At 40.8% G+C, this 24046-nt stretch overlaps 1 protein-coding gene across 1 annotated transcript in view; it reads right to left on the reverse strand.

The window, feature by feature from the left end:
- Window positions 1-9685: 9685 nt before the first annotated feature.
- tulp4a (TUB like protein 4a) overlaps window positions 9686-24046 on the reverse strand; it is a 197762-nt gene continuing 183401 nt past the window's right edge. Inside the window, exon 14 of the mRNA XM_073051677.1 lies at window positions 9686-17075. Within this exon, the coding sequence (XP_072907778.1) occupies window positions 16959-17075 (117 nt within the window). The 3' untranslated portion in view covers window positions 9686-16958. The remainder of the gene's footprint in view (window positions 17076-24046) is intronic.

A 24046-nucleotide genomic window follows, 5' to 3' on the forward strand; every position in this document is an offset into this window, starting at 1 on the left:
CTAGATAGGCAAAGGGACTGTTTCTGTGCTGTAGTGTTTTATGACTTCTATAGCATTATATTAATAAAATTCAAAACATACGGATTATTTGTTAATAATTTGTTCAATCCCTATTGTTAAATCATTTTCTCACTTGGGATCTCTCTCACCATTAAGTCCCTGTTCAGGAATTCACTCCACCCTGAGCAGTCAGTGTTGACTTCTGAACAGGCACAGCAAGTATACAACTACTTTACACAAAGGGAAAATTTGAAGAGTAAAAAATTCCCCTTGGTAGTCAGGAGTCCGCCCACTGTACGAGCTGACAGTGTGGGTGTGAATACAAGAAGGGGTCAGAAAGGAGCAAAGTAGCAGTGGAACACAGTACAGTGGGCAGATGTGAAAGCTTTGCATTCCCCCATCCTACCTGCTGTGGTGTGGTCGTGATGAACAGAAGCACCACGGGGCCGTCACTTCACAACAGCAGTTGTGCATGGGATTTCTCAACAATCGAGCCTGTAGTTGTCACAGTTACATTGTAAACATGATTGCCTGATGAGAATGGAGAAGGTGAGCAGCTAAAACCCTTACTCTAACACACAAGGGTCGACTCACCATGAGAACTGCCAATGTAGTTCTGATGGTAGGCCCTGTTGTGTTACAACGACCACAACAATAAACTAAGACTACAACAGCTCCAGGTGTAATGTCAGTTGAAGAATAAGTAATGGTGAAAGAATCATTCTCCTTGCTGTTGTCTGTGATGGGCGAGTTCACACCCACCTGAGAGGTCAACATGTTCATCTGTAAAGACTGGCCCTGAATAAGACCAGATTCAAGCAAGGGCTCCACCAACTGGTCACAGCTCACACAGCACATTACCTCCTGGTGCTGATCCTCAGAAATGGTCAAAGTGGTCTTCTCATAGCTCCTAGTGGGGTTGAGCAGAGGTGCCACCTCCAGCAGGACCCAGGCTCATCATTGACTGTATGGGCAGAGACTGATGAACAACTCCCCATGATCCTGACACTCCTTTCTCAAAGTTCCTGTTACAGGTTTTTCCTTGCTCAGTTCTGACCTAGCATTGAAAAGTGACATGCTGAAAAAGGCACAGAGTTAAAATGAGCCAAGGATGGCCTCTGAATGTTGGCACTGGTTAGGAGGTGGTCACTGCACCAATGATTTCTCACTGCCAACAATTAAATCCTTTAACAACGACTTTGGATGTGCTCCAGGCAGACAGGACCATGTGAAAACTATGTGAAGGCTGCCTGCAATCGGATCATCTTAAAAGAGGGAAAGTACTCATTTAGGATTGTCCACATCTTTTGCATCCAAGCATATGTTTCCTCCTTTATCCTCGAGTAGTTCTATCCTTTCCCTAGTTATTCTCTTGCCTTGGAACTCTCTTTAATCATTCTTGCCAAAGACTTTTCATGACCTCCTCGGCTCTCCTTGAGATCTTTTCCAATTTCTTTATAATGCTCAAGGGGTCTGTTTGACTTTCTTCGTAACTAAATTCACCATATCTCTTGACATCCAAGGATCCCTTACCTTGCTATGCCTGTCCTATCTTCTTACCGGAATATACTTGTCCTGTGATCTGCAATTGGTTTTTTAACCACCGTATATTAGATGTGGTCTGTTCAAAAACAGCTGTTCCTTATTACTTCTCCTTAGTTCCAGTCTAATAATCTTGTAATGTCACTCCAAACTTGAAGAAGAGAGGGAGGCAGAAGAATGGAAATTATAGGCCAGTTAGCTCGACTTCAGTGGTTGGGAAGATGTTGGATGTTCATTATTAAGGATGAGACTTTGGGGTATGAGACTTTGAGATGCATGATAAAATAGACTAAAGTCAGCAAGGTTTTGTTAAGTGGTACTGGTAGGCAAACTGCAGGGGATCGAGGGGTGATCTGACAAGGGATCAGAAGTGAGCCAGGACCCGCCTCTCTAGGGTCTTCATGATGAGAGAGGTCAGGGCCACTGGATGATAGTCAATCAAGACTTTTGGTTGATCCTTCTTGGGTATGGGAACCACACATGATGTTTTCCACACAGTTGGGATCCTTTCCAAGCTGAGACTCAGATTGAAAATGCATTGGAGAACTCCACACAGCTGCTCAGCACATTCCTTCAGGACCTTGGGGTTCACACCATCTGGTCCCAATGTTTTGCTGTGTCTGAGTTTCCCCAGAGCCTTTCTCACCTGTTCAGTAGTAAAGGCAGGTCCATAATAAACTTAAGTGGACTTTTCACCCACAAAGACCCTAATTGCCACACCTACAATGCTGAGTGATCAGTTTTCTGTATTTATTTCAGACTCTGGTTCTTGCACCTAGTGATAAAGAATGGTGACGTGTCCAGCTTAGCTGCAGCCTACAGCTAGTCTCATAAACCTGCTGCTCATGTCCTTCTTGATGCTCTAAGTCGTGAGAAAGGGATCTGCCTCTGGGCAAGCTGGGTGATTAATCACACTGCATTTTGTAATCCTGATACACACCAGGCCCTCTGCACTCAAACATTTTGCATAGTAGACGGAGTGCCAATCAGGTGCACGTCTTTATCCTGGATTGTGTTCAACTCTTTCAGCCATGTCGTGGCAGTACTATCACACTAATAACATATCTTCTATGTTCAAAAGTTTTAATTGTCAGTCATATGCCAAATATGCATTGTATTTATGAGGTTGGTCCAGTTGTATTTCTGATCCACAATAGTTTCTGGTCTATATATGTCCGCAAGAAAATAAATCTCAGGGTTGTATATGGTGACATATAGGTGCTTTGATAAGAAACTTACTTTGAACATTGGTCAATGGTGACAACCTGGATGTAAATGGTGAGGGTCTCAGTGTCAGCAATGCCACCGAAACTACAAAGGAATATGGCTGCAATTCCATGTCAGATGTTACCACGGCTAACTCTCTTGTGGTTGAAACATTAACTGTCTCTGCCTGCACATTGTCCAAGTTGTTGGTAAGGAACACGCACAAAATGCTGGAGAAACTCAGCAGGTCAGTTGGCATCTTTGGAGATGAACAGTTGACATTTCAGGCCAAAACTCATCAAGAATGTAGAGGAGATTTACAGTCAATGACTATTTTATTAGGTACCTTCTGTATCTAATAAAGTGGGTACTAAGTGTATGTTCGTGTAGCCCATCCACTTCAAGGTTCACCATGTTGTGCATTCAGAGATGCTCTTCTGCACACCACTGTTGTAACGTGTGGTTATTTGTGTTACTGTCTCCTTCCTGTCAGCTTAACTAACCTGGGCATTCTCCTCTGATCTCTCTCATTATCAAGGGGTTTTCTAACCTTCCACCTGTCTTTCTATTGTTTGCAAACTTGGCCATAAAGCCATCAATTCTGTCACCCAAATCATTGACAACACTGATGTCTGCGGAACATCACTAGTCCTTGCTGGTTTCCTTGTCCCCCATTACTACCTGTCTAATGTCGGTTTCCACTCATGCCTTCCTTTTTGTCTTATGTATATGAAAAAGAAACTTCTGCTATCCTTTTATATTATTGACTAGCTTAGCTTCATATATCTTTTTTTTACCTTTTCCTTTTTAGTTGTCTTCAATTGCTTTTTATAAGTTTCCCAATCCTCTAACTTCCCATTAATTTCTGCTCCATTATATGCCATCTCTTTTGCAGTTTGGACAAGACTAAAGCGATGATAGTGGACTGCAGGAAGTTGCAGACTGACCACTACCTACTGCACATCAATGGTTCCTGCGAGAGAGTTAGCATAAGTCAAGTCACTTCTTATTGTCATTTTGACCATAATTGCTGGTACAGTGCACAGTAAAAACAAGACAATGTTTTTCAAGACCATGGTGCTACATGAAACAGTACAAAAACTACACTGAACTACATAAAAACAACACAGAAAAATACTACACTAGACTACAGACCTACCCAGGACTGCATAAAGTGCACAAAACAGTGCAGGCATTACAATAAATAATAAACAGGACAATAGGGCAGTAAGTTGGTGTCAGTCCAGGCTCTGGGTAATGAGGAGTCTGATGGCTTGGGGGAAGAAACTGTTACAGAGTCTGGTCCTGAGAGCCCGAATGCTTTGGTACCTTTTCCCCGACGGCAGGAGGGAGAAGAGTTTGTATGAGGGGTGCGTGGGGTCCTTCATAATGCTGTTTGCTTTGCGGATGCAGCGTGTAGTGTAAATGTCTGTAATGGCGGGAAGAGAGACCCCGATGATCTTCTCAGCTGACCTCACTATCCGCTGCAGATAATGCAATTTCCGAACCAGGCAGTGATGCAGCTGCTCAGGATGCTCTCAAAACAACCTCTGTAGAATGTGAGGAGAATGGGGTGTGGGAGATGGACTTTCCTCAGCCTTCGCAGAAAGTAGAGATGCTGCTGGGCTTTCTTTGCTATGGAGCTGGTGTCGAGGGTCCAGGTGAGATTCTCTGCCAGGTGAACACCAAGGAATTTGGTGATCTTAACGATATCTACTGAGGAGCCATCGATGTTCAGCGGGGAGTGATCGCACCGTGCCCTCCTGAAGTCAACAACCATCTCTTTTGTTTTGTTCACATTCAGAGACAGATTGTTGGCTCTGCACCAGCCCATTAGCCACTGCACCTCCTCTTTGTATGCTGACTCGTCGTTCTTGCTGATGAGATCCACCACGGTCGTATCATCGGCGAACTTGATGATGTGGTTCGAGCTGTGTGTTGCAGCACAGTCATCGGTCAGCAGAGTGGACAGCAGTGGACTGAGCATACAGACCTGGGGGGGCCCCTGTGCTCCACCATTGAGAGTCCTGACCAGTGCGTCAGATCACAAAACCCTGTGACAGATTGAGGACTGCTGAGAGAATCATTAGGTTCTCTCTTCCCACCATCCACTACATGTACCACAAGTGCTGCATTCAGTGTCCTAATTCTCCCGCAATCTCTTTGACCTCCTACCATTAGGTAGAAGGTACCACAGTGTAAGTACATGGACTGTCAAAGTAGGTAACAGTTTCTTACCCCACGTTGAGACTTCTGAACACCCTGCTACAAACCAGTACAGATTATTTATGATGCAGTAGCACTTTCCTGTTGCATACTATATGTCATATATGCATTTTATGTCAACTCGTACATTGTTAGGGAGTATCCTGGAGTTATGTGAACATAGCAGATATTAATTCAAACATGAACCAATCTTCAGTTCTTAATGCAAATTGCAAGCAGTAAATTGAAATTAAAAGCACACCTTTGCAAAGAAACAATAATCTGTGTAGCATAGGCTGGCCCACAGACTATGAGGTGGTTTGCAAAACTAAGTGACCATGACACGTTCTGTAAAACAATGTTAACTGGGTCTGCATCAAACGCTTGAAGACCAGACGGATACTAATACTTCGTACATCAAGTAGGTGATCTAACAATAGTTGGGAGAATTGTGTCCTCAAGTGAGTCAGCCCTAAACTATTAATTTTGGGCATCTGGAATCAGTCCTCAAAAGCTTCTAGATATTCTGTGCGATTGACTTTGTCCCAGCAAGGGTATTTGAACATTCAGAGGCAACTCCCACTGTCGGTATGTAATATAAAGGAAGCATTATCAACCCAAAATATTGAAGCAAATTATGTCATTGTAACTATTGAAATAGTATTGAATCACCTACTGTTACCTTTGATTTTAGGGGTATAAAAATATGAACTTGTGAGACTCTACCAAGAGGTGAGGTGAAGAATGACTGCTGCCGTTTTGAATAAAGACTTCTAGATCAGCAGCTTCAGTGTCTCAGATCAGTCACATTTAGGGATTTGTAAGGATATGCTCATCACCCTTTGTGTGGTCAGCGACTTAAGCAGTCTAAGGGGTGAATATTTTTAAATCAGCACCCATGCTTAGATCTGTTCAGGTCACCAACCAGGGAATCACCAGGTGTTAAAGAGCACTACGGACAGCTGAACAGGTGTGGTGTGTGAAGGTGTATGCTAATGGAGTCTTTGGGTAGCTTGGTGAGGCAAGGCCAGAAGATGGGTACTGACCATTCGGGACACCAGAGGGGTGTGTGTATTCTTGCTCGAAAGAAGTATATAGTAGCATACTTCTTTGTGAGTATCTTTCTGTGTTTTTAAGAATAAGTTTGAAACTCTGGGGTACAGAGTTTTGAATGAAAGGGAATACAACAGGCATGAGTTCAGCAGCACACAAGTGGAAGATTGCAGAGTGCATACTCTGTGGTTTTAAATGTGTACTGCTTAGTTGCTTAATATGTTAATTAGTGTGGAGATATTTGAGGGAGATATCTGGTGGGCTGGCATTTATGGAGGTCAGACAACACCAGGTCAAGAATCCTGATGATCTAGCCAATCCTTGACACTGATTACCACCCTTCACTCACAGGGAAATGCAGAGCATTTTGTCTGAGCTGCCCTCAAGTTGGTTGCGAGAATTCTGACGCAAGTTCAAAGAAATGATTGAAATTCACCAGATGCACCCAAAAGATATAGATGTGCTGGCAAAAGTGAAATGCCCAAGGAATACGTGGGACAGTACAGCTGACGGAGTGCAGGATGGTAAATGGGCAACTACCAGGAACAGCAGTAAATAGAAGAGATATCGCTGCTTTAAGAGGGAAGTGAGGCAGTGACAGGGGGTATGAGAGAGAACTGGGGAATAATAATACTGGTGGTTCAGAGAGCTGATGCGTACCATGGATTATGCAGAGTGTACATATCGAGCATATGAGGAACACTCAGAGCTGGACAGTCCAGGGAGAGATAATCTAGGCTTCTTGAAAGTGTCAAAGGAAGCATTAAGCTCAGCCTATGAGAACATTTTTAGATTTGGGGAGAGCAGTGGGGATTAACCTACCCTGCGATAGTGTCATGGGCCAATGAGATAGATGGGAGATCATGCAGAAGTGGCTGCAGTGGATATAGCTGCTGTGAAGTTATGAGGACTTGCTTTGTGTGTCAGCAATCGGGGCACTTAGCAAGGAAGGGTAAAGGAGATGATTATGTTAAAGCTGTGACCTCTCGGGACATAGCTCGAGGCAGTGTACTATGAAAGGAGGAAGGTGTGAGAATCATTCAGCAAAACAGGCAGAAATGACAGCAGCACAACCTCTGTCTGCTGACCAGATCATAGAGCTGGTGAGGATGGCATCCAGATCAGACACAGTTGGTGGCAGCATCCATTACCAGTAATGGTCACCCAGGGATGCAGACAAGAGGTCATCAGTGTTGATAACTGATCTACCCTTGCCCATGACAGGAGGAATGATCTCCATTACCAGGGCGGGGGGGGGGGGGGGGGTCAAAACAATGAGGGCAGAGAGAAGTGAGCTTTAGGTACTTAAGATTGAGGGAGTGCAACTTCCTGTGGATTTTTGGGTGCACCCAAACAATGGGGGTACTAACTTGAGCATAGATACTCCAAGTAAGACAGGTGACATCATTCACTCAGGAAAGAAAAATAACATGGACAAGACAGGGACAACGAACACAGCAGACATGGCCGATAGAGACAACAGTCTCAAGCAGGGATAAGAGACAGGACAATATGCGTAAAATCATGTGAAGGACCACTGCAACTAGGTTAATACGTGAGGAACAGAGCAAAACGGCAGTAGCATATTGCTGATCAGAAAGAAGATGGTCCTCCTGACAAATGACACCTGTGTTTGTGTACAGACACAGCGAGTCAGCCAGTGAAACACTGGACTCAGATTAACGGTATGACTCACCTTCTTGTCGCCCTTACAGGCAGAACAAGGGATGAAGTCCATGAAGTGGCAATGTCATTACTGAGAACGTAAGTGATGAGCACCAGCCTTCTGCTCCACCTCTGACCACTCCTGATGAAAGACAACCTGCAAATGAAAAGGAACAGGAAACTGAAATCATAAGACACAGAGAAGGCGTGTCAGCAAACCTTGAATAAAGTGCATCAATAACTGTACTTTATAATGAAGGTTAATTCTGAGAGATAGATGATTAGTGATATTGACAGGAATAAAGACAATGGGAAAATAGGTGTAAAGGGATATCAGTTATGATAGAGACATCAAGTTTTACAAACTCGATGGAGGGACAGAGAGACAGAGAGGTTGGTGGGAGTGAGAGAAACAGAGACAAGGGGGGAAGAGGGGAAGAGAAAGGGAGGGGGAGGGGCAGAAAGGAAGGGGGACAGAGATAGAAGGGGGCTGGGGACAGAGAGAGATGGGGAGGGGGACAGAGAGAGGGGGAGGGGTCAGGGAAAGAAGTGGGAGGGGGACAGAGAGAGGGGGAGGGGACAGAGTTAAGAGTGGGAAGGGGACAGAGATAGAAGGGGAAGGGAACAGAAAGAGAGGGGGATGGGGACAGAAAAAAGGGGGAGGGGGATGGATAGAGAAGGGGCGGAGGACAGAATGAGAGGGGAATGGGGACAGAGAGAGAGGGGAGGGGTCAGGGAGGGAAGTGGGAAGGGGACAGAGAGAGCAGGGAGGGGACAGAGAGAGAGGGGGATGGGGACAGAGAGAGAGGGGGATGGGGACAGAGAGAGAAGGGGATGGGGACAGAGAGAGAGAGGGGGATGGGGACAGAGAGAGAAAGGGATGGGGATGTATAGAGAGAAGGGGGATGGGGATGTATAGAGAAGGGGGAGGAGGGCAGAGAGAGAGGGGAATGGGGACAGAGAGAGGGGAGGGGACAGGGAGGGAAGTGGGAGGGGACAGACAGAGGAGTGGGAGGGGACAGGGAGGGAAGTGAGAGGGGACAGACAGAGGAGTGGGAGGGGACAGAGAGAGATGGGGGATGGGGACAGAGAGAGAGGGGATGGGGACAGAGAGGGAGGGGGATGGGGACAGAGAGGGAGGGGGATGGGGACAGAGAGGGAGGGGAGGGAAGTGAGAGGGGGACAGAGAGGAGTGGGAGGGGACAGAGAGAGAAAGGGGATGGGGACAGATAGAGAAGGGGCAGGGGGACAGAGAGAGGGGAGGGGTCAGGGAGGGAGACAGAGATAGAAGGGGATGGGGACAGAGAGAGATGGGGGATGGGGACAGAGAGAGAAAGGGGATGGGGACAGATAGAGAAGGGGAAGGGGGACAGAGAGAGGGGAGGGGTCAGGGAGGGAAGTGGGAGGGGGACAGAGTGAAGGGAGGGGGACAGGGAGAGAAGTGGGAGGGGACAGACAGAGGGGAGGGGGACAGGGAGAGAAGTGGGAGGGGACAGAGAAAGAAGGGGTCTGGGGACAGAGAGAGAAAAAATAAAATGTCACTGAGTGAAGGCAGCCACTCCATCCTGAGTGAGAGTGAACACAAGTGAACTGTATCCTCTCAATGGTTCTGCTAGCGACTGAGAAACAATGTGGGAGAGGGTGGTACTGGGTTGAAGTCCTTGTAGCCATTTAAATGGGGACCACCCCAAACACCCTGTAGATCAACCAAAAGGACTGAGAGACTTGTCATATTATCCTGACAATTTTCTGTCATGGCATGGAGTCTGAACTGTTGCCCGTGAACCTGAAAAAAAGTTACCTTGCCAGTGTCTCCTGTCCACAGAATAACTACTGACAGCCATGTCTGTTAGTTCAGTTGTCAGATGTGGAATGGATGAAGCCTGAATAGCCTTAAGATAAATGTTATAAAGTTCCCCATCCTTACTATTATTGTGGATTAAGGAAGAGTCTGAAAGGATTTATTATTTTTGATGGATATACAAAGACATAATTCAACCAAGTTAAAAGTAAATCTGTTAGAAACACACCATTTATTCATCTGTTGGATCTTTACAGAGGGTCTTTGGGAAAAATAACAAAAAGATAACGTGCACACAAGGGAGATTATACAAAACCAGCAATGAAAACAATTACATCCAATTCTACAAATTTTAATTAGTAGTAAGCTACAATCAAACATTTCAATGCTTACAGAATTCAATTTTTTTTTTAAAAAGGGCAGTTTATTGTACCTGCTAATGCAGTACCTTATAAAACTAGTACAAAGGTGCCCGCTGTAGGAGTAGAGATCTGTGCACGACAGATTTCAAACAACAGTTTAATATATTGCAGGAGCCAGACTTTCAAATGTTTTAATAACTGGTCAATATTCAGTCAAGTTCTACATTAATAGGTGCAGTTTCATAATAAAAATTGAAGTATCTGCACATTGGTAAAAGAAAGAAAATGTAAAAGGTACAGTACTTGACAAAACTGGTTTACAGCTTTTATTCCAAATGCCTTTTAAATTGTTAACTTTGAGACAAGCTACACAAAGACAGCACTGTGAAAGCCAAGTCTCAAAAGGTTTCTAACTCAATCTCTAATGATCAGAAATACTGACGAGTTCTCAAAAACCTACCAGCTGCAGTGTTGAAAGGTGATTGTTAAGCTACAAACCTCTCCGTTGGAAATTTGGACAATAAAGTGACAGGAGGACAGAATAAAAACACAAAAGGAAAAGAAAACAACTGGAAATATTAAGATCCATACAATTATTACAGTCAATCTGTGCAATTCTAACATACTACATAATCAGTAACAACTTCTCTAGGAATGCAAAAGCATTCTACACCTTTGTAGCACATAACCCTTAATGCTAATATTAAACAAAGCATCAACATTAACAAATTTAAAGAATACCCAAAGTTTCTAACCAACATTAGTTACATAAACATTCTTTATAAATAATTAAATACAGAAACTGTTTATAAAATCCACCAATAATAATGTAAAAAATCCCATAAACCACTACAGCAAACTAAAGTTCCTATTTATAACAATAACATTGTGTGTTTAAATGAGAAAATAAAGTAGGCTTAAAGATATTGCACACCTAAGTAAAAGGAAATAACCCATCAATGCAGTACACAGAAATCTGTGCAGTGTAGAACCAACATTTCATTAGGCTTAATCAACACATTTAAAACCATCAAAAAAAATTCTTTGCTAAACTACTAAATGAACTTATGGTGTTACTCAAAAAATTTTCTTTGAAGTTGTAGTGCTTAAGTGCATTGTTCTTAAAATCTTTTTACTTGTACTAGAGTTTAAAAAGTTAAATTTTTTTGATAGTTTTAAAATCCAGATTAACTGGAGCCAAAAGGCATTTCTTTTTACAATGAAGTACTTGTACATCCTTGCAGATATAGTTGAAAAAAGATGATTTTCTATAGCATAGCACTACAGATACTAACTACAGTTACTATATTAACTGCTGTTAGTAACTAATGTAAAACATCACAAAACTTTATAAGCTTCATGTATCATGTGAAAGCAAACCCAGTAACTTCTATTTTATTCTCCACTTATTTTAAATGCTATATAGTGTACTTTGTGGCCAGGCCTTTGCATTTCTATCCTAACTTGCCACAGCATCCAGTGTCCATTAGTACAGAGAATACGCCATTCAGCTTGAAGATGGAGGTGCAATTTCTTTTTAGACATGAAAAAATGTATAACTTGACCTATGGTATTTAAAGCATTGTGTTGTGCAGAAACATTGAGACAGTGTGAAAATATGCGCATACACTGTAGATATAAAAGTTCCAGCAGCACTGTCCTGATATTCATTTTAGTGCATAATTCAAAATTTTTGTGCTAGCCCTGATATAACAAACAATTTTTTGAAAAGAACCATCAATCCATACCACAGCCACCCAATCACCAATCGAACAAGCCTACTTTTGGAAACATTATTCAGGTTACTTATAAAACACTCCATTTTTCTTTATTTCAAGATGCTTCTTTTTTTAAATAATCATTTATTAAAATTTCACTGCTCTAGTTATGGTTTCAACATACAAAACTGTATAGAGTTTGATGATCTTCTTACTGAACTTTAAATCTCTGGTTGCAGATTTGCGCAAAACGGAATAGAAATGCCTGGAAAGTACTCCAAATCATCAGGCTGATCTTTTCAGACTTTCGAAATGAAAGATGAGTGATGTGCAGCAAATGTAAAATATTTGTTCTTCATTGCACCTTTAGGGTAAGGTAATAAATTTCCGAGTTTAAATAACAAAACTAGCTGGAAATGCTACTTGACACCATTTAAGACCCTATCATTGATCAATTTTGTCTAGGTTCTCGTTTACGGCAAATATGTTTGTGCACAGTAGTCACCCCAACTCACCCAAAGTCTTTTAATATTCCTTCAAAAATCAGCCAAATTATTTTCAAGTTATGCCACCACTATTCTGAACTCTGGATTGTTGAGATTTCTAATTTGAGCTATATTTAAAAAAAAGACTTTTCATGGATTCAGTCAAGTTTATAAATTTCTTAGGTAAAAGATTTAACTAAATGAAATAAAAAAGTAAAATTTATTATCAATATATTGTATTTATATTACATATTTCCTGTCATTATTTATTTCTTGATACAGAATGAAACACAGTAAATGAAGCAAGTATGTTAGCAAAGACTTACAATAAACCAGGTGCATATTTTACTGCTTGTGTTATTTTTGGTGTAAGCTGAATTTAGATGTTTACGTCCAAAACAGTAGCATTACCACATTAAACTACAAACTGCAGGTTTTGTTCCTGTAATCCTGATATTTTGATACCAAAAGGTTGTTAAAAATATATAATATATATATATATACACACGTACATTTTTGCTAAATGCCAAGAATCTGGATAACTTTACAATAAATAACAATTATAAAGTTAGGTCAAGGAGGTATCTCTACCCAAAAGCTATTTTCTGACAGGAAACATCTTTTTTTAATAACCTTGTGTATTAGACAACACCGAGTACAAAAAGAACATTAGCTTGTCTTTAAATGTAAAGCAATACAATACTACTTCATCTTCTTGTTCCAGCTATTGTAACATTGGCCACTTGTTTTCAGACTGAGCCATTTCCACGTTGAAAAAAACCCTCCATATTTTAAAGAAAGTTCAGCATGAAAATAGTGATGGCACTAATCAATATAAATGTTATTCTTTCAGCATAGCACTGATACGCATACTCGGATAGTGATCTCCTCAATAACAAACAGCAGCAGTCATGGCTCCTGTTCTGTCATTCAATAAGATCATGGCTGACCTTTAACCTTACTGTCTCTTTGCTGCACTACGCCCATAACCCTTGATACTAAAAATCTATTGTTTTTCATCTCAAACATATTCAGCAATCGAGCCTCCTGGATGGAAAATTCTGAAAATTCATCATCCACAGCACTGAGCTGGAATTCCTCCAGGAATCAAGTTGAAAAGCATAACCTCATTGTTGCTTCAAATCACACTACCCATCAACAACTTTTGTGATGCGCATAGTTGGTGGGATAATTATGCTTATTGCTCCTGTCCTCTGCCAATGGCAAACATGACAACACACATACTTAACACCAAAACAAAATGTTAACTCTGTTCCTCTCTCTATAGGTGCTGCCTAACCCGCTGAGTGTTTAGTCTTTTAGATTTGCAGCATCTGCAGTTTTTGATTTTCACATTACCAGAAGACTCCTTGTGATCAATTTGTTTAAAGATTCTCACTGAGGGGCAGTGAGATTTATCATGATGAATTGCAACAAAACAAAATTACAGTGCGTGCAGATAATAATCTTATCTTCACAGCTAAAAGCATGGTAGCTCCACTGCTGCTAGTTACAAAGGTCATGCTTATCAAAATCTCATGAAATACTTGTTATCTCTTTTTGCTTGTACAAATTAAGAGCCAACAAATGTATTACATGGATGCATCAAAAGTATTAATAGTATAATGATGAATTGATAACATCTTTTTCCTCTTCCTACTGACAATGGATATTATCCCTTGAAATCAATGAACCAGTGTGGAGGGGAAAAAAAAACAGTTTCCCGTAGGTTTATAAACATGAATAGTTCCTGTGACAAAGTGCAAACCTCTCAATTCCCAAAACACTGTTCTGTTTAGTCAGAGTACACAAGCTCTCTATGCATTCCTACATTCCGTACTGAATGAAGTGGTCACTGCTAAAACCTCAATAAAACTGTTTTAGATTACAAAGGACATGCCACCCTAAAGATTCAATATGACCCAGGGTCAGAGTACAATGCTTGTCAATTACTCTTAAGTTTCAGGATGATTCTTTGAGCTGCTAAATAATAAGGGTGATAATAGCAGATGAGGGACAAAGTGATAAATAAAAGGAGAATTTTCTTTCTTAATAAACCTGAGTAATTAACACTCATTTAATTAATTGCAACTAACCAAAACAATCAGTAACTTGAAAATATGAGAAATAATGTTCCATGTCGATAAGCCTTAAGGCCACTAAATGATTTGTGAATTGGAAATATGATATCAAAATTTGCATGCAATATCAAAATAGGTGATATTGTTAATATGGAGAAAGAATGACAGTTGTGTTGCTAAAAGCACATGTAAATGAAAATAAGTTTCAATGTGATTATGTATGAGGTGCTTCATTGACGGGATCCATATATTCTATGGAAAACAAGGACCTATTTAAGGCAGTAGCTCAAAGGAATCTCAGGGTGCTAACTATAATGTGTAAACACACCACTGGGTCTTATTTCAGTGGAATCAAATTCAAAAGCACAGCAATTACACTAAACTCATGCAGAACCTTGGTTGGAATGATATGCATAATCTTAGTCTCTGTTAGAAATGTAAAACCGCCTTTTCTTAACTGATAAGGATAAGAATGTGGTTCACGAGAATGATCCTGGGATTGAAAGGGTTATGTAAGAGAAGTATTTGACAGCTTTGGGCCTGTACTCACTGGAGTTTAGAAGAATGTGGGTAGATCTCACTGAAATTTAACAGATATTGTAAAGCCTAGTGGACATGGAGAGGAGGTTTCCAGCAGAGGAGTCTGTGACCAGAAGGCAAAGCCTCAGAATAGAAGGACGTCCCTTTAGAACAGAAATGAAGAGGAATTTCTTTAAGCAGAGTGTGGTGAATCTGTGGATTTTATTACCACAGGCAACTGTGCAGGCCAAGTCATTAATAGGTTCTTGATTAGTAAGGGTGTCAAAGGTTACCATAAGACCATAAGATACAGCAGCAGAATTAGGCCATATGGCCCATCGAGTCTGCTCTGAATTTCATCATGGCTAATCCAATTATCATCATAGCCTCAATTTCCCTTCATGCCCCTCACCAATCAAGAATCTACCAACCTCTGCCTTAAATATGCATAAAGACTTGGCCTCCACAGCTGCCTGAGGCAAAGAATTCCAAAGATTCACCACTCTTTGGCTAAAGAAATTCTAAAAGGACACCCTTCTATTCTGAGGCTGTGTCCTATGGTCTTAGACTCCCCCACCATAGGAAATGTCCTCTTCACATCCACTCTAGCGGGCATTTCACCATTCAATAGGTTATAATGAGGTCACCTCTCATTCTTCTGAATTCTAGTGAATATAGGGCCAGAGCTATCAAACGCTCTTTATATGATAAGCTGTTGAATCCAGGGATCACATGGGGAGAAAGCAGGACAATGAGGTTGAAAGGGACAATAAATCAGCTATGATGCAATGGCCTTTTTCAGCTCCTGTGTCTTAAGGTGATAGCAGACCAAAGGATGACCTGATAGATGTCTTTAAAAGCTGAGGTCACAGAGAGAATGTTTTTTGCAATGGGGGGGTCAAAAAAAAGAAGAAAACTACTCAGGAATTCAGGGGAAACATCACTCTGGTAACAGTGGGAAATTAGAACCATCACTCCTAGCTTTATTAAGGAGAAGCTAGACAAACAGAATAGTGGGTAGGGATCGGTGAAGATGATGAGATGGGTGAGAAAGATAGGAAATAGCTTATATGGACTATCAGCAATGGCACAGACCTATTGGATTGAATAACCTGCTTTTGCCCAACAAATGTCTGCATGATACAAAGGACTGTTGCTACTACTTAAAAATATAATTATTACTGGGAAATGTCAAGTTGAATAAGTATAACAAAATCTTTGATTCTCAGGATTTTATAAACCCTAGTATTTTCAAGCATGTGTGTTTGAATCGCAACTCATAATGGTGGATGAAAATTATATTTCAAAATCAAGTTTAAAGTATTCAGGAATTTACATTGCATTAAACTTTAACCATCTCCAAGTTTTCCTAACCTTGAGACAACAAATACTACAGCTTGTAACAATAACTCACCCCACCCCCGAACACCTGTGTCACTGCCTAAACCAAACCTCACAGAACAAGCTACGCAACCAAAATATTTATAGAAAAGTTACTACAGGCCAGCATTCTGTAAAAGTACCATGCAAGTTTAGGCGCATTCGGTCCCCTACTTTACAGATATACCCCAAAATGGTGGTTTGCTTGTCAATCAGGAAAGCAATCCGCTATTAAGGATACATGTGCAACTCATCGTCACTAGAAATAAAAATTATTTTGTAAAGTTTAAAAGTTGCTGACATAGTATCAACGTGTTCAACTCAATAACTTGTTTTTGATAGCAGTAGAATAGCTTAACAAAACACAAAATATTAATTTTAAAACAATGAATATTAAAACAAACTGCCTCAAAACTCTGTTTTAAACACTGTCTTGTCATTTTAATTTATAAACTCCTTAAATTGCTGTTTCCAGTGCTTAGAAGTATTGACATAACCCTAGCAACCTATCAATACCATACCTTCTCATTCCGGTGCCGAGAATCTGTATTATTCAAGTATTATTAGTGTTATTAAAAACTGAAGAGAAAACAAAATTCTGTAATTGTTGCAAGAAACAAAAACACTATAGTATAAGGCAGTCTAGTCAACAGGTAAACTTATTCTACGGGGTTATTCGGATAAGCAGGGTGCAGCATGTAATCCACTGCAAAGGTCTACAAAGCAGCAAGCTCTCTGAACTGCAATCATCCTGGCATGCATCCGAGAAGCATGCTCTTTGCCCTTCTGGTTACTTCAAGATTAAATGGGTGATCTGTGATGCTCTAAAGTAAAAGGCAGCAGTGCACAGCTACCCAGACCATTTCAGTCACAGTGCATACAAAGTGAATTTCTGGCATCTTCTGTTCCTTAGATCCAGAAAGCAGTTTCGCTCATCCCATTCATTTCAGTCGCTGAGTAACATTTGCTAGTGCAACAGCAAAAGCCTGCACTGCTGAAAATGGATACTGAAAATCCAGGATATATGCATTACCATCAATCCTTCCAAACTGCATCACCTAAAAAAAAACAAAGAATATTATTGTGATAATACTGTGTTAGTAATTTTAATTTATACTAATTTGACAAGAGGTCAAAACAAATTAAAAGTACACTTTCAAGATTTGATTAAATGACTTATTCTTTCCAAAAGAGATGGTGACCAGTTTCATAAAAAGTCATTTCAAGACTTAATTTTGGTGCATGATATCACTTCTTTTTCAGCAATCACTTATAGCCTATGTTCGCAAAATTCATAAATATGTAATATAACAAACACATAGGCCCCATTATTTGAAGAGCACAACATATCATCAGCATCAGCTCAAGTATAAGCTATAGGTATTATGGAGAACTATGCTACAGTACTAGCAGACTATTTTTCAGTGTGTAAGATGAAACAGGTTATATATTAATCTCATTTATTTAAAGATCATCCCATTCCTTTCTTCACTTCAACCCTTTTCAAGTTGTTTGGAATTCTAGCCCACAGTAGAAATTCTCTCCCTTGGACACTTCACTAATCACCTTGAAGCAGCAGAATCAAAATTTGAAAAGAGCTTCCAGAAATTTGACAGTATTCTTCCAACTAAATTCTATGAACCTATGGACTCACTTTCAAGGACTCTGTAACTCATGTTCTCAGTATTATTTATTTACTTTTTTTAAATATTTGCAATTTGTCATATTTTGCACACTGGTTGCTCACCAGTCCGTGTCCCCCCCCCCCCCCCCCCATTGATTGTATTGTATTTTAGTACTACTGTGAATGCCCATAGGAAAATGAATGTCAAGGTACCTGGTGCTATATTATACTTCAATAATAAATTTACTTTGAATTTTAATAGTACTGTACTGAATTTATTGCACAGTAATATTAATGAGTTATTGCTTCTATTTATTTGAAATCATAAGTTTATATAGTTTAATTTAAAGTCTAATTAACAAAATTGTAGGTGGGACTGTACAAAACTACATACAATTCAGATATCATTTTAAACACGTACATTTTCCAGGAGCTTCCAAGCTACTTTACAACATAACAAACAGAACGTAATAAAAACAAAATTATAATGACTGATCAGCATGGATTTGGAGGTGTAGTCATGAATGGACATTGCCCACCAGCTGGTTTAGATCTGGACTGGCCATTACTGCAACATATGCTGAAATAACATTATTTACACTCATCAGCTGAGCGAATAAATAACTAGATTTTGCTTCCCCCCCCCCCCGAAGATACCTTGTAAAAATGACCCAAGGTCCTAAATGCTTCAGTTCCATTAAAAGCTACACAATAATATGAGGATGACCGATTATTGCGTATATTCGAGGGAAGGACTGAGGCTTTTGAGCACTAAGTAAATTAGAGAATGGGAGGATCTGGCAGGAAAGAGGAATTGAGGTGCAAGGACAACTATGAATTTATGACAATCAAATCCCTCTTTCTTAGTACTTTAAAGGATATTTTACTACTAGTTTTTCCTCAGCTCATTGAAATTATTGGCCTGAAATATTACCACTCTTCCCACAGAAGATTTTCAGCATAACCTACTTTATTTGATACCAATCCCAATCACTGATGGCTCTAAATAGGTAACAAGAATCTTGGAAAACTAACAATATCCTAATAACTTCAAATTAAACCTAGATGCATCAGCCAGTAATAAGGATATGCTTGGGAAAGTCAGATTGCCAATGTAAAGATAATTAACTGTAGGATGTGAGCTTTACAAAACTAGTACAATCTTCTCCATATAGATCTTAAATGAATCCATTATATGAGCTATGAGATTCAGATTTAAAGAGTTGTGCGATACAGAAACAGGCCCTTCAGACCAATTCATCTATGCCACCAAGATGCTTATCCCATGTGCCCCTCAGGTCCCCTTTAACCATTTCACCTCTCACCTTAAGCCTAAACCCTCTATTTTTATACTACCTTATGCTGCAAAGAAGACTATATGGACCTACCCACTCCTGTATCCCTTATAATTTTTCAAGAATCCAAGTCACCCACTTTCAGGGAACCATATACTGGTAACTTAACTGTCCTCACGTAGTTTAACTTCTCCATATACAGTACTTTGAACTTGTCCGAGTTAAATTCCATTCGCCATTCCCCTTGTCCACTTTCCCAGTTAATCTAAATCTTACTGTAAACTTAATCACTTTCACTGTGCACTGAACCACCAGTTTGAAACCTACCAGTCATGCCACACATTCTCTTCTAAATCATTAATATATATGAGAAACAATAAAGAACAAAGCACTGATTCCAAAAGCACACCACTGGTCAAAAGACTCCCGTCTAAAAGTAAACCATCCACCACCACCTTCTTTTATATTTTGTATCCATTTTGCTATCTCATCCTGGATCCCAGGTACTCCAAATCTTTTGTTCCAGCTTACAATGAGGGAGCTTATCAAAGGCCACACTAAAATCCTTGACAGAATTAGAATTACTATCAACATACAAAACATAGAACAGTACAGTACAGTAAGGCCCCTCAGCCCACGATCTTATGCTGAGCTTTTAATCTACTCCAAGATCAATATAAAACTTTGCTCCTGAATTGCCCTCCTTTTTCCATCATCTATATCCCTATTTAAGTTTCTTAAATGTCCCTAATGTATCTACTTCTACCACCACCACTAGCAGGACAGCAGCCGAGTTTCCCTGGATCCCATGCCCCTGGACTTTTTGAATGAGCCTGCCATGGGGAACCTTATCAAATGCCTTACTAAAATCTATATACACCACATCCACTGCTTTGTTACATCCTCAAATAATTCAATAATTCTTGAACCATGATCTGCCCCTTACAAAGCAATACTGACTATCCCTGCTCAGACTATGTTTCTCCAAATGCTCAGATATCTTGCCTCTAAGAATCCTCTCCAACAATTTGCCCACCACTCAGGTAATACTCACTGGTGTATAATTCCCTGGGTTATCCCTACTCCCTTTCTTGAACAAAGGAATAACACCTGTCACCCTCCAATTATCTGGTTCTACTCCTGTGCCCAGTGAGGATACAAAGATCATTGCCAAAGACACAGCAATCTCTTCCCTCACTTCCTGTAGCAACTAGGAGTATATCTGGTCCAGCTGTGGGGACTTATCTATCCAAACATTTTTCAAAAGTTCCAGCACCTCCTTTTTCTTAATGCTGCATATCAGCCTGTTTTACGCTGTCCTCACCAATGTCAAGGTCCCTCTCATTGGTGAATACTGAACCAAGGAAATCGTTAAGGACCTCCCCTACCTCCAGGCACACATTTCCTCTTCTATCCCTGAACGGTCCTACCCTCACTCTAGTCATCGTCCTGTTCTTTACATGTGTAGAATACCTTATGGTTTTTCCCTATGACTTCAAATTTATTATTTTGCGACCACAGTCCAGTACAAGACATTAAAAAACTACGTTACGAACTAAATAAATAGTAGAGAAGAGGAATAATGAGGTAATGCTCATAGACTTCAGAAATCTGATGGCAGAGGGAAAGAAGCTGTCATTAAAACACTGAGTGTAGGTCTTCAGGCTCCTGTACCTCCTGCCCCATGGACGTAATGTGAAGAGGGCATATCCCAGATAGGGTGAGTCTATAATGATGTATGTCGCCTTCTTGAGATGCCACCTCTTGAAGATGTCCTCAATGATGGGGAACGTTGTGTCCATTAGAACTGGTTGAGTTGATAACAGTCTGCAACCTCTTGAGATCCTGTGCATTGGAGACTTTACACCACAGGCTGGGGTGTGAACAGTCTGAATGTTCTCTACTGTGCATCTGTACAAATTTGCAAGAATTCTTGATGACATACCAAATTTCCTCAAACTTCTAATGGCATGTCTTCTTCATGATTGCATCAATGTGAGGGCCCAGGTTAGATCCTTATAGAGATGCTGATGCCCAGGAACTTGAAGCTACTGAAGCTGAAGCACCCCAGTTGGCAGCACCCTGGCCTTGAGTTTGAGAGAGCTGGTGAAGACCCCAAACAGGTCATAATAATGGAATAACAGAGCAACTTGGTGAAAGTTTTCTTCATGAATTTGATTTGGTTCTCCTGCTGGTGGTGCCTGAAGAAAGTTTTCCGGAGGCTTTTTCTTTTAGGAGGTCAGAAGACATACATCCATATTTGGGGGTGGGGGTGGGGGCAGGGGTTAAGATGTGGAGGGAAAACAGAAGCAGAATTTCTCATCTTGCTGCACACAAGTTCATGTCAAAGTCTCAACCTGCAGGAAGTCAGGCATTTGCTCATCACAGGGCCCCAAGGCAGTGGCTGTTTGCTGAAGCTCTGGGAACATGAGTGTTCCCAGGCAATCCAGCATCCATTATCAGGTGATTCTGTGAGATCTACTGATTGTACTCTGCTGGTGGTTGTAAAATGATCACAGTCCTCAACTTCAAGACTCTAAGTTCTGACAGCTGCATGGGGGGGGGGGGGGGGGGGTGGTGACTGAGTGTGATGTTGGGAATCAAAGCAATCCCAAGTTAACCTGTAGTTTTTGTAAGTAAGAATTAATTTCACATTAGCCTGATTTCATATCTGCAACCAATCTATTTGGTGGGATCTCAGTCCACAACATCAACCAATTCTCCTCTGTCTATCCTGCTTGTTATTTCTTCAAAGAATTCCAAACTAATCTGTCAGGCAAGATTTTCCCTTGAGGAAACCATGCTGACTACAGCCTATTTTATCATGTGCCTCCAAGTACCCTGAGACCTTATCCTTGATAATCAACTCTACATCTTCCCAACCATTGAGGACAGACTAACTGGCTTAGTCTCCTTTCTTCTGCTTCTCTACTTTCTTGAAGAGTGTAGTAACATTTGCAGTTTTCCAGTCTTTCAGAACCATTCCTGAATCTAAAGATCATTGTAATACCTCCACAATCTCTTCAACCGCCTCACAGAATCCTGGGGTGTACACCATCTGGTCCAGATGAATTATCTACTTTCAGGCATTTCAATTTCCCAAGAACCTTCTCTTTAGTAATGGTAACTTCATGACCCCTTACATGTGGAGCTTCCACAGTGAAGGCTGATGTAAAATACTTATTCAGTTCATCTGCCATTTCCTTGTCCCCCATTACTAGCTCTCCAGCTTCGTTTTCTAGCATTCTGATATCCACTCTTGACTCTCTTTTACAGTTCATGTATCTGAAGAAACTTTTGGTATCCTCTTTAATATTATTGGCTTATTTACGTATCCCATCCTTACCTTAGCTACTTTTTTAGTTGCCTTCCGTTGGTTTTTAAATGCTTTCCAATCCTCTAACTTCCCACTAATTTTTGCTCTGTTATATGCCATCTTTGGCTTTTATGCTGGCTTTGACTTCTCACTAGCCACGGTTGTATCATCTTTCCTTTAGAATATTTCTTCCTCTTTGGGATGTTTATATCCTATGCCTTGCAAAGTGCTTCCAGAAAGTCCAGCAATTTCTGCTCTATCCCTGCCAGTGTTCTTTTCCAATCAAATCTGGCCAACTCCTCTCTCTTGTGCCTCTTTAATTCCCTTTACACCGCTGTAATACTGATACATCTGACTTTAGCATCTCAAATTTTAGGGTGAATTCAATCATATTATGATCACTTGCCCCCAAGGGTTCTCTTACCTTAAAGTCTTTATTTAATCTGGCTCATTGCACAACGCCTCATCATCGCACAGCTGATCTTCTAGTGGGCTAAACTACGAGCTGCTCTAAAATGCCATCTCATAGGCATTCTAGAAATTTCCCTCCTGGAATCCAGCACTAAATCGATTTTCCCCAATCTACCTGCATATTAAAAACCCCATGACCTTTGTAACATTATACTTTTGACATGCATACACTATTCCTTGTTGTAATTTGTAGACCACATCCTTACTACTGTATGGGGGGGGGGGGGGAGTCGGGGTCTGTATACAACTCCCACCAGGATCTTTTTACCCTTGCAGTTCCTTAGCTTTATTCACAATGATTCAACATCTGCCGACCCTATGTCACCTCTTTCTAAACAATTGATTTTTTTTACTGACATGGCATGCCGCTCCCTCTGCCTTCCTGCATGTTCTTTCAATACAATGTATAATCTTTGGGCATTATGCTCCCATCAAAAATTTTCTTTCAGCCATGATTCAGTTTAGCCTACAACATCATACCTACCAATATGCAACTGCGCTGCAAGTTCATCTACCTTATTCTGTATACTATGTGCATTCAAACATAACACCTTCAGTTCTGCATTCACCCTTTTCAACTTTGTCTGCCCTTTACATTGCAACTCATCCTGTTAAGTACAATTTTGCACTATCAACAGCCTCTCTTCAGCCATGATGAAATGGTGGAGCAAACTCGATGGGCTGAATGGCCTAATTCTGCTCCTATGTCTTCTGGTCCTCACTACACGTTGCCTCTCTTTGTAAACCAGCTACCTCATCTTTAGCACTATTATCTGCCCTTCCTATTTACACAGCTCAAGACTCTACTCAACCTTTCGATTCCTAATTTGTCTGAGGTTTTACCAATATCTGCCTCCATAACATCTGCACTAACTTTTCTGGCATTCTGGTTCCTATCCTCCTGCTACTCTAGTTTAAACCCCACAATACAGGATTCACAAGTCTTCCTGCTAGTTTATAGTCACCCTGAAGTTCAGGTGCAAACCATTCCTTTTGTACAGGTCCCACCTTCTCTGGAAGAGAGCCCATTGATCCAAAAATCTTATGCACTCTTTCCTACACCAATTCCTTAGCCATGTACTAAACTGTATAATCTTCCTAGTTCTGGCCTTACTAGCCTGTGGCACAGGTAGTAGGCCTGAGATCACAACCCTGAAATCATAAGTTAGGACGTAACCCCCTGAACTCCTTACGCAGAATCTAGTCACTCGTCCTGCCCATGTCATTGGTATCTACACAGACCATGAATTCCAACTGTTCATCCTCCAATTTAAGAATGCTGAGATCCCAATCCAAGATATCCCAGACCCTGGCACCCAGGAG

Source organism: Hemitrygon akajei, chromosome 7 (genome assembly GCF_048418815.1).
Source record: "Hemitrygon akajei chromosome 7, sHemAka1.3, whole genome shotgun sequence".
Lineage (NCBI taxonomy): Eukaryota > Metazoa > Chordata > Chondrichthyes > Myliobatiformes > Dasyatidae > Hemitrygon > Hemitrygon akajei.